The sequence below is a fragment of the Hemiscyllium ocellatum genome, chromosome 36 (assembly GCF_020745735.1).
Source record: "Hemiscyllium ocellatum isolate sHemOce1 chromosome 36, sHemOce1.pat.X.cur, whole genome shotgun sequence".
In the NCBI taxonomy this organism is placed as follows: domain Eukaryota; kingdom Metazoa; phylum Chordata; class Chondrichthyes; order Orectolobiformes; family Hemiscylliidae; genus Hemiscyllium; species Hemiscyllium ocellatum.
In genome coordinates, this window is record NC_083436.1 from 43,385,676 (window position 1) to 43,401,508 (window position 15,833).

At 40.5% G+C, this 15,833-nt stretch overlaps 1 protein-coding gene across 2 annotated transcripts in view; it reads right to left on the reverse strand.

Moving 5' to 3' along the window:
- Nucleotides 1-15,833, reverse strand: part of abcg2a (ATP-binding cassette, sub-family G (WHITE), member 2a) — a 76,900-nt gene that overhangs the window by 38,401 nt on the left and 22,666 nt on the right. For both annotated transcript variants that reach the window (XM_060851306.1, XM_060851305.1), the window contains exons 3-6: nucleotides 14,762-14,821; nucleotides 10,735-10,849; nucleotides 8,348-8,500; nucleotides 5,470-5,627 (exon numbers count right to left, since the gene is read on the reverse strand). In XM_060851306.1, coding sequence (XP_060707289.1) covers nucleotides 5,470-5,627; nucleotides 8,348-8,500; nucleotides 10,735-10,849; nucleotides 14,762-14,821 — 486 coding nt within the window. The remainder of the gene's footprint in view (nucleotides 1-5,469; nucleotides 5,628-8,347; nucleotides 8,501-10,734; nucleotides 10,850-14,761; nucleotides 14,822-15,833) is intronic.

A 15,833-nucleotide genomic window follows, 5' to 3' on the forward strand; every position in this document is an offset into this window, starting at 1 on the left:
GTGTCCACAGTTCCCTGAAAGCAACGATACAAGTGAAAAAAGGTGGTCAACAGGCGTGGTTGCCTTCATCGGTTGGGACATAGAGAATAAACATTGGCAAATCATGCTGCAGCTGTATAGAAATTTAGTTTGGCCACATATCCAATATTGCACACAGTTATGGGCATCAATACCAGAAGAATGTGAAGGCTTTGGAAAGAATACAGAAATAGTTTACCAGGGTTGTTCCTGGTTTGAAAGGTATTCGCTATGAAAAGAGGTTAGACAAATTTGTTTGTTTTCACTTGATGTCAAAGGATGAGGGCAATCTGATAGAAGTTTATAAAGTGGTGAGAGGCAGAATGAATAGTCGGAGTCTTCTTCCTACAGTAGAAATGTCAGTTACTGGAGGACATTTGTTGTTGTGTCACAATAGTCTTACCAGACCAGCTGTCTCATTAGAGAGGAAGCGACTGGTGGTGATTTAACCTGAGGGCCACCAGACTTCAGGTGAGGGAAGAGGTTGAGAAGGAGAGTCCTTCATGGTAACCTCAAACCGGTGATGGGAATTGAACCCACACTGTTGGTGTCACTCTGCTCTGTATGCCAACAATCCAGCCAACTGAGCTAAACCGATTCCCACTGGAGGACTTGAGTTTACGGCAAAAGGGGATAAGTTTAAAGGAGATGTGAGAGGCAAGTTGTTTTGTTTTACACAGAGGGTGGTAAGTGCCTGGAATGTGCTACTGGAGAAGGTGGTGGAGGCAGATATAATAGCAACATTTAAGAGGCATCTTGACAGATACATGAATAGACAGCGAATGGGGGAAACAGACCATATAGAGGCAAAAGGTTTTATTGTTGAGAAAGACATACGTTGGCACAGCCCTGGTAGGCCAAAGGGCCTGTTCCTGAACTGAACTGTTCTTTGTTCACCTTGAAGCCTCTTTACATCCTCGTCACAATTCACAATCCCATCCAGTTTTGTATCATCAGCAAACTTGGAAATGTTGCATATGGTTCGCTCATCAAGGTTATTTATACCCAGCATGCATAGCTGGGGCCCAAACACTGATCACTGTGTTACCCCATTGGTCACTGCGTGCTACTTGGAAACAGATCCATTTGTTCCAATCCTATGTCCTGTCTGTCAACTAATTCTTGATCTAATGTACCAAAACATTACCTCCTATCCAATGAGCTTTAAACTTTGCCCACTAACCTCTTCTAAGGGACCGAATCAAAAATGTCCTGAAAATCCAAAAACACTACATTCACTCCCTACAGTGTAGTCTATGCCCTTATAAATTAAACCTTGAATACTCTATGCTTTATTAAATTATCCTCTCAGATGTGACCCCTTCCAATAACTACGGACTGGTCACTCAGGACCCGCTGCTCCTATATCTCATTTTGAATGGTCTGCTTTACATATTGTCTCCATGTTCCTCCTACCAAAATAAAATCACTTCAACAAATATTCCTTCCTGTTATTTACCTCCATTGCGCAGAAGGCACGTGTAGAAATTTATTCTGTGATTCTTAGATAAGAAAGAAATGAAAAATATTCAACCACAAAAATAGCAAAAGGAAATGCAAGGAAAAAGTCTTTATGTAGATAGTGGTGAGAATGTAGAACATTCCACAACAAGAAGTGATTGAAGAGAATTGTATTGAGCAGCATAGTATAGGAAAATCGAGATAAACATGAGAAAAAGGAAGAGCAGGCAATGCCGATAGGGTATGATAAAAAGGGTTGGGTGTGTGGAGGCTCATGTGCATTATAAAATCTGGCATGAACTTACTGGATCAATGACCTCTTCCTGTGTTGTAAATTCTATACAATTCTACATCATACAGACTTTCCAGCAGTTGAGCAAAACAGATGTAAGCAGCACAAAAGGGTAACAACTATGTGGAAGGTGAACTATGTACAAATTTTGAGAAAGGCCATATCTACTGTGAATAATTAATATTTAATCAATATTTAACCTCTATTCAAACATTTTCAGTCAAAATCATATAAATATTGAAGATGGGAATCCTTGACCCAAGCTGCTTTTGCGAGTGACCAAGCTATAACTCAATGCTTATCAGTTTAGATAATAATGGTAACATTCCCAAAACAATGGCATTAACAACAATTGATTTCTGGATTGCAAAAAAAGTCAGTAATAGAGGTAAAGATACAGTAGAAAATAAACTTACACTCTACTCGGGATGAATAAGAGGGTAATATTTGTTTTTCTAACTATTACTTCAGCACTGCAGTTGTCTTCACTTACATTGGGTCTTTATTGAGCAGTCAAGCCATCTCTTCACCACGTAAGGCAATAGACTCATAACTTGACCTTTACCTTTCAAACATACTTTTAAAATACAGGGTACAGATAACTTAAATATAAACATCATTGTCTTGGGACTAAGCATTGTTCTCTCATCACCTCTGTGCTCATTAACCTACACTAACATCTCATCCAGTTAATGCCTCAAATTTAATCCTTATCCATGTATTCTAATCCTTTCATGACTTCATCTCATCCTTTCTATGACCTCCTCCAGAACAACCATCTGAGACCTCTTGTATCCCTCCCGTTCTGGCATCTCATGCATCCCTGGTTTCCCCTTCATCATATCACTAGCAGGTGTGCTTTCAGTCAGTCATTCAGGAATTACATTCCAGAATTCCATCTCCAAATCCCTAACCTCCCTTTTCTTCTGTAATACTTTCCTTAAAGCCTCGCTCTTTGACCAAACATTTGGCCACCTGTCCTAATACCTTGAATTAGAATTAGAAATCCCTACTGTGTGGAAACAGGCCCTTCAGCCCAACAAGTTCACACTGACCCTCTGAAGAGTAACCCACCCAGACCCATTCCCCTACCCTATTACTCTACATTTTCGCTGACTAATGCACCTAACCTACACATCGCGGACATCATGGGCAATTTAGCATGGCCAATCTGGGTTCCTGGAGCTGTGAGGCAGCAGTGCTAACGGCTGAGCCACCATGCCGACTTCTTACATGGCTTATTGACATATTTTGTTTGATAATCCTACAAGGAGTTTGGTAATGTTTAGTTAACCCATCATCTGCTGGCTTGTGTGGACAGGGAGTGTCAAGCTTGAACTGAGGGACATAGCATTAGAACAAAGGGTAATCTATCTCCATTCGAGACAAAGGGGGGTTTTTTTCACTCAGTGGGTGGAGAATCTTTAGAATGCTGTACCACAGAGGTCTGTGGAAGCGCAGTCAATGAGTGTGGTCAAGACACGATTGATAGACTTCTACATGTTAAAAACATCAAAGGGATATTGGGATATTGCAGGAAAACATTGTTGAAGTAGAAGATCAGCCATTATCTCATTAAATGATGGAGTGAGCTTGAAACGCTAAATGTCCCTTTCCTGCTCTTACAACTTGCGTGTTTATTGCATGAATATGGTATATTTAAGTGTAAGTTGTTAGTGTATTTTTTGGCAAGGGTTTGACAATCTATTCCCATGAAACGGGATTCAGTAAATGCCATAAAAAGGCCAGTGCATCTATAGACACTTCGAATACGAGTCTCACCTTTTGCAAATAATTTATGATTGTAACACTACCATAGGTAATCTAGATAACCCACACAATGGGCATAATTTATCCAAGTAACGGGTTCACCCAATGAGGTCTTGTGCCCTCTTCTTGAGCATTTAAATTGCCAGCAGTGAGCCTTCCTTGTGATCAAGGAGCCTGGGGGCAGAGATCTCTACCCTGGGAGTTGTCAGCTTATTTGTGATTCCTTATTGCTGTCAGTGTGATCAGGGAAGAAATGGTACCGGTTGGAAACTCACCCACCGCACACCAGAGATCAGTGAGAGACCCAAACCAGAGGTGACTGACTGGGGCCATGGGATGTGGAAATGGTAGGAGGGAATATAGCTGAGGAGGTGGTGGACAAGAAACAAGGGGATTGGAGTGGCCGCAACCTCTGAAGAGTAACCCGCTTACACCCATTCCTCTACCCTATTACTCGACATTTACCCCTGACTCATGCACCTAACCTACACATCCCTGAACGCTATGGTCAATTTAGCATGTCCAAGTCACCTAACCTGCACATCTTTTGGATTATGGGAAGAAAACGGAGCACCCAGAGGAAACCCACGCTGACACGGGAAAATGTGCAAACTCCACACATACATTGGGTCCCTGGCGCTGTGAGATAGCAGTGCTAACCACTGAGCCACGTTCGGTTTTCTGCACGGCGAGTCCCACACCCATCACTGCGTGAACAGTACTTTTAATGTGATAAGATCCTTATGTAGACAGTAGTTGTCCAAAGAATGACCTCAATTGGTATGATTGCAGGAGGACTATGCACTCAATGATAAACAGCACAGAGGCAGCAGGGGCTATGTGTCACACTCTCTAAACCAATTAAATATCCCCCATTTCAAAACTCTCCTCAGTGACAGCATTAAATTCTGCCCAGTGTCACTGACAGAAAAAGTTTTAATGCTCCCATTTAAAGAATAAAGTAACTGTGTGGTTGAGGAGCAGAATCTGGTAAGTGGGGTTGAGGTGTAGATCCTTTAGGCTCTAACGGAATGGTGAACAAGATTAAGTTACTGAACTGCATCATGTTTCCCGCCTTCTAAATCCTGAAACATATTTTGCAGAAACCCTCTAAGATCCTTACCACAGTTCTTATAATTAATTCCCATATATAAATTACATTATCTTGTGACAGATTCCGTGGAAATTGCTAGAGACTTCCCAGAAACTAGATAACGTTTAACCTCATTTTCCAGACTTCACAAAACCATGGAGTTTTGCACAGTGATACTAAAACTCCTCATTAGAAAAGTACTATGCTTTGTAGACAACATTAATTTCAAAAACTTCAAGTCAGAATCACTGCTCCAATTATTTCCAACATTATTTCAGATATTAGCTGTTGATGATGATTCCTTTGTTCCCATTTACACCTCCTTTTTTTATTTCTTGTCCCGTTACCAACTATTTTTGTCTACCACCATCACTCCTTCTGTCATTTAATCTCTTCTCTTGCCTTTCAATCATAGACCTTCCCTATACTCTTTCTCCCTCTTTGTTCCCTTTCCCTGTATCTGTACCTGCCTAAAACCTATCCACAGATGTGCAGGTTAGGTAAATCGGGCCATGCTAAATTTCCCATAAATGTCCAGGGGTCTGTAGGTTAGGTGCATTAGTCAGGGGTAAATATTGGGTAGAGGAATGGGTCTGGGTGGGTTAATCTTCAGAGGGTCGGTTTGGACTCGATGGACCGAAGGGCATGTTTCCACGCTGTACAGATTCTTTGATTGTATCAGTATTCCAAGGTTAAACATGAAACATTAATTTCTGTTACCCCCTCTACAAATACTGCCTGATTTGCAAAGTGTATCGTCCGCATTACTTTTCTTTCTGACTTTCAGAGTTGACAGCATTGATTTGTTAAAAGTGATCTGGTTGCATAAAGACACCTTTGTAGCAGCATCAGGACAGCAAGTGCTGTGCTGGCATCCAGACCAGTAGTCGGTTCATCCAAGAACAACACAGATGGGTCAATGATCAGCTCCATTCCAATATTTGTCCTCTTTCTTTCTCCACCAGACACTCCCCGAATAAACGGAGTTCCAACCTGTTTTAAACATAAAGGAAACATTTACCAAAAAGTCCTTTCCCCCTCTCCTCCTGACAATGAGTATATCTCTGCTGAAAATGTGTTGCTGGAAAAGCGCAGCAGGTCAGGCAGCATCCAAGGAACAGGAGATTCGACGTTTTGGGCATAAGCCCTTCATCAGGAATGAGTATATCTCTGTCAAGCAAAAATATAACTAATCCAAAGAGTGGCATCGATGGCAGCAGTTGGGGGTGGGATTGGAGGTAGTGGTAATGCCACAGGGCGGAGACTAAAGCTAAAGCTCTGGAGATACATGTTCAAATCCCAACATAGGCGCTGGTAGAATTTAAACTCAACTAACGATTCTGGAATATAAGGCTAATCACAGGGACTGAAAGCGAATAAATTCCCACGACCAGATAATTAATCTACATCCCATGGTATCTGGCCGTGAAAGAATGGACGTGTTGGTTGTCATCTTCCAAATTTCTCAGAATTATGGAAGAGTCCCAGATGTTTGAGGAGATGCAACTGTAGCATCATTGTTTTTAACAAAAAAAAAAGGAATAAGGGAGAAAATTGGAAATAACAAACTGAGTGCCTAACATCAGTAGTAGGGATGTGATGGTACTGTGTTTTTAAGAGAGAGATGTGATCTGTGCTGTTTCTTTTGCAAAGGGACTGGTCACAATGGTACCCGAATGTCTGCTTCAGACAGGCAGTGACTAAACAGCATGTGAAGTATCCCTGAGTGGCTTTTGCTGAGACAAAAGAATGAGTGGGCAGGGTCAGGGCTCATACAGACCCTGCAGTTTTTCGTCTTGCTGAAGTTAAAGGGTGAATTCTCAGCTGCAGTGAAGTCTTAAACAGCGTAAAAATAAAAAAGGGCAGATTGTTTCTTTCTTCTGGACTGGAGTGATCAACTTGTTTAGACATTTTATGATAACGTCCCTGGAGCAGGTGGTACTTGAACCCAGCACTCCTAGCTCTGAGATAAGTACGTTACGCCAAGCCACAAGAGCCCAAAGTTGGCATCTGTCGTAAAGTGATAACAGGACACTTAGATAATGCCAACAATTTTGCAAATCAACATAAAATATGTTTGACAAGCCAAGCCTACTGGAGTTTTTTTAAAGTCATAATTAGAATAGATGAGGGAGAACCAGCAATCAAGTGTATCGGATTTTCAGAAAGCTTTTAATACATCTCACACTAGCGATAATTGTGCAAAATCAAAGCACATCCAATTGGTAGCAACATGCTTGCAATGGACTGAGAATTAGCAGATAGGAAACAGTGATAAGTGGGAACCATAAGGATTAAAGCTTGGGCCCCAGGTTTGAGAACATAAGTTGACAATTTAGGTCAGTAATACTTTCAAATTTGCTCATGACACAAAAGAAGGTGGGAGTGGATGAAGGATGTAAAGAGGCCTAACGACAATTTAGATAAGTTGAGCAGACATATGCATGGAGGATGCAGTAGACATGGATATATATAAAGTAATCCATTTGATTGGACAGCAACTGGAGGAGCGTTGGATAGGGAACAGGAGGTACGGAACCGACACATCCTCAGGTCCATGGGTCTAACTCGCACATAGCGCTTGTGGGTGTGGTGGTGGCAGAGGCCTGTAACTGAGACCCCAGAGACCATTACAGAGACTCCAGCTGATATCAAGCATCAACTGGAGGGACAGCAAAGGAAGAACAAGATAAGGAGTGAAAGATGAACTCTATTGTAGTAAAAGCTTGTATTATATGTAGTATTTCAAGATGGCACCAGAGCGTGGCAATACCTTGCATGTAACACATTAAAAAACACTTCATTGTACTTTTATAAACATTGCACGATAAATCTAAATCGAATCAAAGCAAAATTCAAACCAAGAAGTTAGAATAGAGAAATTCAGTGTGATGATTTTCTTTAAATAACTTTAATATTCATTCCCAGGATATGGCTGACAAGACAACAGATTGAAAGGTCATGGACTCTGTTTCTCTCCACACATGCCAGCTGACCTGCTGAGTTTTTCCAGCATTTATTGCCACTCTCTAAATGCCCTGGAGAAGGTGGTGATTAGCTGCCTTCACAATGTCATCAATCTTGGAGATATTGTGGAGACACTTGTAGGGCCACATCATGTCCAATTATCGTAAAAATGCAGAACACAGTGGAAGGCTATTTAACTCATTGGCTTTATGCTTGTTCCATTAGAAAGATGGGAACAAATTATCTACGACATGTCAGACTTTTAGCTGAAGTAGTAAGCAGCTCCTGGTCACTGTGAAGAAAGGTTTGGTGCTGGGTGTACTGAGGACCCAGCGCTCCAGCCTATACATGATATAGGAGTGAGTTCCAAAACTAACAATGGTGTACTCTTTAGATGGTGGTATGTTGGGGGGAGGGGGGGTTTGCAGAAAGGTATTCTTGGTGCTGTAGCTGCCTGGACCATATCCCATCATTAGATAACCACAAAAACGCAGGTATGAAGGTGAGACATATCCATAAAAGAGGCTTCCCAGTATTCTGTTCATTTAACATTTAGCCAAGCTCATCAGCTATTGAGTTCCAGCTGGTGCTATGGAATTGCAGAATTGAAATTAATGCATTTTACTGTCAAAAACTGCCTATCAAAGTGTACCTTTAAGGTTTATCATTAAGACTTTCGCAGGAACGTTAGGACAAGGAAGGTATTTCAGTTTCTAACAAAGTATTGGATAAGAATGTTCAGGTACCTTGGAGTCTGCCACTTTGCTCAGTCCAAGCTCTGTAAGAACTTGGTCAATCCTATTATTCTTTTCCTTGTTGCGGATATTCTTTGGTAAACGCAGTGCAGCGGAAAATTGGAGATTCTCCCTCACTGTCAGTGTTCCCATTACCACGTCATCCTGTAAAACAAAAAGATAAAATAAACACACAGTAAACTGACCAGTCATAGTCAAGAAATCATTACTAGATCGAGGAAATAAGAAACTGAAGTTTCAAATAGACATCAAAGCAGGTGTTGAGCCAAATGGCCTCCTGTTGTTCCATCGTTCTGAGAAATAAGAAATAAAGAAAAAAGATTTGCATTTTAATAACATCTTTCACAACCTCAGGGAAGCACAAATCACTTCATAAGCTGTTCAAATTTTGTGTACAGTGAAATCCCACAAAACAAATGATCATGACCAGATAATATGTTTTAAGCGATGTTTGTTGAGGAATAATAAATTAAACAGCAGCATGAATACCCTTGCTGTGTTTTCAATACCGCCATGGAATTTTTCATGCCCACCTGAGGAGGTAGTTGGGTGCTTTAGCTTAATGTCTAAATTGAAAGATAGTATGTCAGGCTGCAGAAAGATAGATCAGAGAATTTGCTAAATAGTCGATTGATAAAAGGGTTAATGTACACTGATCATTAAAACGTTATTGAAATAATCAAAAGGGGAATGGAAGCTTGTGCTCCATATTTAGAGGATGCCATAGGAGAAGTGATATGACAGTGTGCAGTTTTGGGAACCACACCTTAAAAAGCTAATATCGGCCACAGAGGGTGTTCAGTGCCATTTAGCAGAATAATACATGAACAACAAAAATTATCACAAGAGAAAGTATATACAAGGGGAATGCCTTGGAACTGAGCAGGTTAAGGGATGATTTGCTCTTAGTTTTCAAGATAGCAAGGTAAACAAGTAGGATGGATACAGATAAACTATCTCCTCTGGTTTGGAAAATTAAGAGTGAGGGACATAGCCTCAAGCCAGGCATCAAGCATAAAAATCAGGAAATACATATCACACAAAGGATTATAGCATTTGGGAACTTCTCTTCTTCCCCCACCATCAATGTGGGGACAATAAGTCATTTGTAAATCAGAGATGGATAATCTTGTTAATCATAGTATTACAAGGTGCAGGGATAAACAGAGGTCTATGGAATTAGGTCACAGATCAACCAGGATCTGTAGCTTAATATTTCAAACCTTTGTTGCTATTCAGCATCCATTAGTACTGCACTGGGAGCATCAGTTCCAAATACACAAGTATGTCTGAGTAGCAGGGGAACACACGCAATCTACTGACTCAGAGGTCGGAGTGCTGCACACTGTATTATCTGAAATAAGCTTGTGTTTTCAAAGGTGTACTAAAATATATACCATAGACTGAACATCACAGTGTGACATTCCCACTATTTTGATTTGTTGAATCTTGAGAGAGGGGATAAGAATCAGAAGAGACTTCTTACTGACCAAGATAGAATGATCAATGTGCACTGAATTAAAAAAAAGGGAAGGCCTCACAACCCAGCCTGTTCACATCCTCTCCATACCATATACAGCAATTCAAGATAGCCGATTAGGAGTTCAGATTCTGGCCAATTTACACACCCCTTAAACCAGTAGAGGTCTTCCCTACATCCCCATAGCCTGTTCAATTATAATGAAGGAAGCTTTATTCTATTTAATAGGCAATGCATTTGTGCATAATATAAAGAGCCCTTTAAATAACCCTAGATATACCAATCACCAAGCAATCTGGTGAATTGTGTTTAGGTGGTTTAGTGGTACAATACAGAATATATCTTGCTCAGAGCCAAAAGTTTGAATCCTACCCGAGGACTTGATGGCCAAGAAAAGTGTGTCATAACATGACCAAGCACATTGAGTATCAACATGTAAACATCATACAGAAGTGGGAGAGATTTCCAGTCATCCACGTGATGGAATGGAACTTGGAACCTCTACCTTTTTTTTAATGGCTCAAGTAACACGCATGTCAAAGTGCATTTTACCACAATAATGAAAACTCCCCGAGTGAAGTAACACAACACAGCCAACATTGTTGGTTTCCAACAGCTGTCAATAGCAAAATATTACTGGTCTATCTTCTGGATCACTTGGTCATCAGAAAGGGCTGCAGGAGTGACCAATTGGGATCTTCAGTGACCTTGTCCTGTGAGCAGCCAGAAGCTGGGGTTACTTATAGTCAAATCTCCGAGTTCTTAATTTGTGCCAAACGACAAGCATCAAGGCTGCACACGTAAGGAACATCAGAAAATCAGTATCTTGCGCGGAATTCTCCAACGTATCTCAGTTTTGAAAAATGCCTCTTAGAAAATGCAGCAAAAGGATTCGCACCTGTACAACATATCCAGAGATACACTTGAAGTTAGAGGGCTGCTGAGCACCATCAATGAGCACTTTTCCTTTCAAGCCGGAGGGATCTTTCCTTGCTGCCAAAATATCTAGTAACCTAGGAAGTAACATTCAGAGTCATTACTGATTGGGTATTATCTGTTCTCTTATGGTGTTAGTGATAGCTATTTGGTATCAGAGAAGTAATAAAAGTAGGCTGAGGTACTGTTGTCATCCATGTTTGTAAACAACATACCTACAATAATATAACTGACTGCTTTCTATCATACTTGTTACTCAAGACAGGATAGGGCCGAAGGAAGAACTGATTAGTATATTGCATCGATGCAAATCTGGATCTGGCTCCGGGAATTAATATTTTAAAGAATCAATTAATGTTAGCAGAGAGGGAATATTGACTTTTTGTCTAAAATGATATGTGTTTAGAATGTTTCCGTATTTCAGAATGTTACAAGAGGTGTCATCCTGCTGTGGTGGAATTGTCAAAGCTGTCAAAATGTAAGCAGTTTTCAAAGCAGGTTGTTGGATGTGGAGTCAACTGGGATGTCGGCTTTTAAAACTATTTTTCTCAGGTTTTTAGTTACAGAGCATCAATCTAGCAGGAAAAGTGTCAAGAAAGAGCTGTGAAATTCGAATAATATTATGTTAACACAGCCTCGTAGAGATACAAGCCTTCATTGATTAAAAGAGGAGAAAGTGAGGTCTGCAGATGCTGGAGATCAGAGCTGAAAATGTGTTGCTGGAAAAGCGCAGCAGGTCAGGCAGCATCCAAGAAACAAAAAATTTGACGTTTCGGGCATAAGCCCTTCATCAGGAATCACTGATTAAAACACACGTTTCTCTACATTCACAGTTTTCATGACCCCAGAATATCCCAAAGTGATTCACAGCCAATTACATCCTTTTGAAGTCAGCTGTGGGAAATACTCCAGCTATTCTCCAATATGCAGCAACATGTTAATGATCAGGTAGTATATTTTGTCTGAGATAAATCTTGATTGATTTCTTTGCTATCTTTCAAACAATGCCAATGAGATCCTATGTTCAACTGAGATAATAGACAGTTTCACATCTCACTTGCAAAGATGCAGCATTTGTACAGTATTGCACTGGTACTTTCAGTTTGGATCTGTGCTCAAGTATTTGGAATGGAACTAGAGCCCACAACCTTCTGACTCAGAACAGATGCTACACACTAAGCCAATGTTCATATAACTAACGTCAGCTGAGAAATGTAAAACTGATGTACTATAGGAAACAGGCAGCACGAGCTGATGTTTATAGAGGGAGGAAGGTAACCCAACAGAGCATTGGAATAGTGGATTCTGGAGTTGACAACAACATGAATAAACGTTTCTGCATTAAATGTGCTGAGGTAACAATGAAGATGGAAGCACACATTGTGATGGATTGATTATGGGATTGGAAGCTCAGTTTCAGGGACCCTTGAAGAGATGCAAATCCATATGATAGTCACTTCAAATCCATAAAACCAGATTATGTTCAGTTTTAAATCGGGATAATTTTAAAAACAAAATCTGTCCTAACTAATAACTGAAAAAAGTGATTCTTGTCACTGAATCCAAGTAGCAACTATGAAAATACAACAAAAAAACTATTAAAAATTGGTTCAATATAGTCCAAATTGCTTTCAACAGCAGGGTCTCATGGATTCCAAGACAGCTAAGTCTTTATTTAAATCTTCACTAGCTAAAAATAGAAGACAGGAATTTTATTATTCATGTAGTTATAATGGATTTCCATTGTAATTTACCAATGGCTGCAATTGGACATATCACCTCCTCTCAGTATACTCAATCTATTCAACCATATATTAGTGTCAATCCTCTTCCTCCACAATCTCATTCTACCTTATTTATGAACAACAGGCCCAAGTTTCATCATTTATATAACTGATTTGGATGTGAGCTTAAGAGATATAGTTTGTAAGTTTGCAGATGACACCAATATTTGAGGTGCAGTGGACAGCAAAGGTTACCTCAGATTACATCTTGATTAGATGGACCAATGGGCTGAGGAGTGGCAGATGGAGTTTAAGTTAGATAATATGTGAGGTGTTGGATTTTGGGAAAGCAAATCTTAGCAGGACTTATACACTTAATGGTAAGGTCCTGGGGAGTGTTGCTGAACAAAGAGACCGTGGACTGCAGGTTCATAGCTCCTTGAAAGTGGAGTCGCAGGTAGATAGGATAGTGAAGAAGGCATTTAGTATTTCTTTATTGGTCAGAATATTGAGTACAGGATTAAATAGGCTAGGGCTGTTTTCCCTGGAGCGTCAGAGGCTGAGGGGTGACCTTATAGAAGTTTATAAAAGCATGGATAGGATAAATAGATAAGGTCTTTTCCCTGGGATGGGGGAGTCCAGAACTAGAGGGCATAGGCTTAAGGTGAGGGGAAAGATATAAAATAGGCCTAAGGGGCAACTTTTTCACGCAGAGGGTGGTGTGTGTGTGTGAAATGAGCTGCCAGAGGAGGTGGGGGAGGCTGGTACAATTACAACATTTAAAAGGCATCTGGATGGGTATGTGAATAGGAAGGGTTTGGAGGGATATGAGCCAGGTGCTGGCAGGCGGGACTAGATTGGTTTGGGATATCTGGTGGGCATGGAAGAGTTTCTGTGCTCTACGACTAAGTAAAGATCATAACAAATTGATGGTTCTTTCTGAGAGTCAAAGAAAACACAATGAACTAAAGAGTCTCTATCAATTCTGTACAAATTGAATACAGACACCATAGTTCTACTACCCCTCTACCTATTTAAAAAAAACACATTTCAAAAGGATAGTTCAACAATTCAGAATCTCATTAATATAACCTCCCAATGCTAGATCATTAATGCGCTGGTAGCTCTGATATCTCCAAGGACTTCTCTCTGCAGCTCCCTCTTGTTTCTCATCTACTTCTGTCCCTTGATGAAATCACCCAAAAACATAGATCCAGTTTCAGCATGTGTAATGGTAACCACCTCTACCATTCTACCAACTCTCTAAACTTTGTGCTAAATAGAGTCATAAAGATGTATAGCATGGAAACAGACATTTCAGTCCAACTTTGATGTTGGTGAGAAAGTGGAACATAAGAACAGGAGGCAGTCATTCTGCCTCTCAAGCCATGTAATTAGACCATGGCTTAAAAATGTGTTGCTGGAAAAGCGCAGCAGGTCAGACAGCATCAAAGGAACAGGAGAATTGACATTTCGGGCATAAGCCCTTCTTCAGGGCTTATGCCCGAAACGTCGATTCTCCTGTCCCTTTGATGCTGTCTGACCTGCTGCGCTTTTCCAGCAACACATTTTTAAGCTCTGATCTCCAGCATCTGCAGTCCTCACTTTCTCCTAATTAGACCATGACTCTGTTGTATCTTAATTCCATTCATTTCCCTTGGTTCAGAAACCGTAATATTTCTTAGCTAATAAAATCCTCTCAATTCCAGTTTTGAAATTTTCACTGATGACCAGCTTGGACAGCTTTATTTTGGGAGGAGTTAAAATTGTCACTATTTTAGAGTGAATATGACTGCCACATTAAGACAGAGGAGAAGAACATTGATACCTTTAAAGGAGAAGCAAATGAGGGAGAAAGAATTAGAAGGATCTGCAGTAAGGTTGAAATGAAGAAGGGTAGGACAAAGCTTTTGTGAAGCAAAATCACTGGTTTAAGCAGTGAGAAAGTGAGGACTGCAGATGCTGGAGATCAGAGTCGAAAAATGTGATGCTGGAAAAGCACAGCAGGTCGGGTAACATCTGAGGAACAGGAGTCGATGTTTTGAGCATAAGCTCTTCACAAGGAATGAGGGGGATGGTAGCTGGGAATGTGATAGATGGATGGAGATGGTGGTGTGGGGTGATGGCGATAGGTCGGAGAGGAGGGTACAGCGGGTAGGTGGGAAGGAAGATGGACAGGTGGCTGAGTAAATATAACCAGTCAGTCCAGTCAGGCTGTTTCAGTGTGGGAGGCACAATCCAATTCTGTATTACTAAGATACTCACGAAGACTTTCCACTCCCTGTAGGACCTAGGATAGCGTTCATTCCAGGTCCCATGACACCACTGTGAGAAAAACACAAAGGAAACAAAGGTCATGTAAATATTGGGAATGTTAGTAAAGATTTTCTTTCGGAAAAACAACCGCCAAATAATATGTCATAAATAAATCATGTAGTTTATGACTTGTACTTGTGAAAGTTATACAACAGAACACACACAGATGTATGACACAACACAATAAACACAGAATTGGTGCAGCACAGGAAGCCATTTGGCCATCTGAGTCTGCACCAGTCTACAATGAGCATTGTTCCCAGTGCCATTGGTCTGCCTTGCCACAGAAGCCTGATCATTCTTTTTCAATTAACTATCCAATTCCCTTTTGAATTTCTCATATGAATGTACCTCCATCTCACTGTCAGATGTGCATTCCACTCACTACATTAAGACTTTGTTTTCTACAGCAGTTGACTAACTAGTAGAAAACAGAGTTGGGATAAGGGAGGGATTTTCAGGATAACCACCTGTAACTCATGGAGTCCCACAGTCATTAGTGCCTGGGCCACAATTATTTACAGTATATATTAATGACTGATGAGGAAAATTAATATACTATAGCCATATTTGCAGGTGACACAAATTTAGGTGGTGAAGATGATACCAAGAGCCTGCAGATGAATATTAAACAGATTAAGTGAGTGGGCAACAATTTAGCAAATTAAATATTTTGTAAGAAATTGTCAGGTTTTAGGAGGAAGACTAGGGGAGGCAAATAATATTTAAAATGGAGGAATACAACAGGAAGCTACAGATTAGAAACTCTCTGCATGAAGCACAAAAAGCTAACACCTAGGCTCATTGGGTAAAAGGAAAGTAATTTTGACCTATATTTCAAATGAATGGCAAATAAAAGTCAAGAGTTTTTGCTAAAGCTATACAAAGCACTAGTCAGATCACATAGTGAATAATTCTGGAGACCTTATCTAAGGAAAGATTTTCCAGCATGGGAGGCAGCTCAGAAAAAGGTTCATGAGACTGATACTAGGTATGGAGGGACTGTCTCATAAGGAGAGAT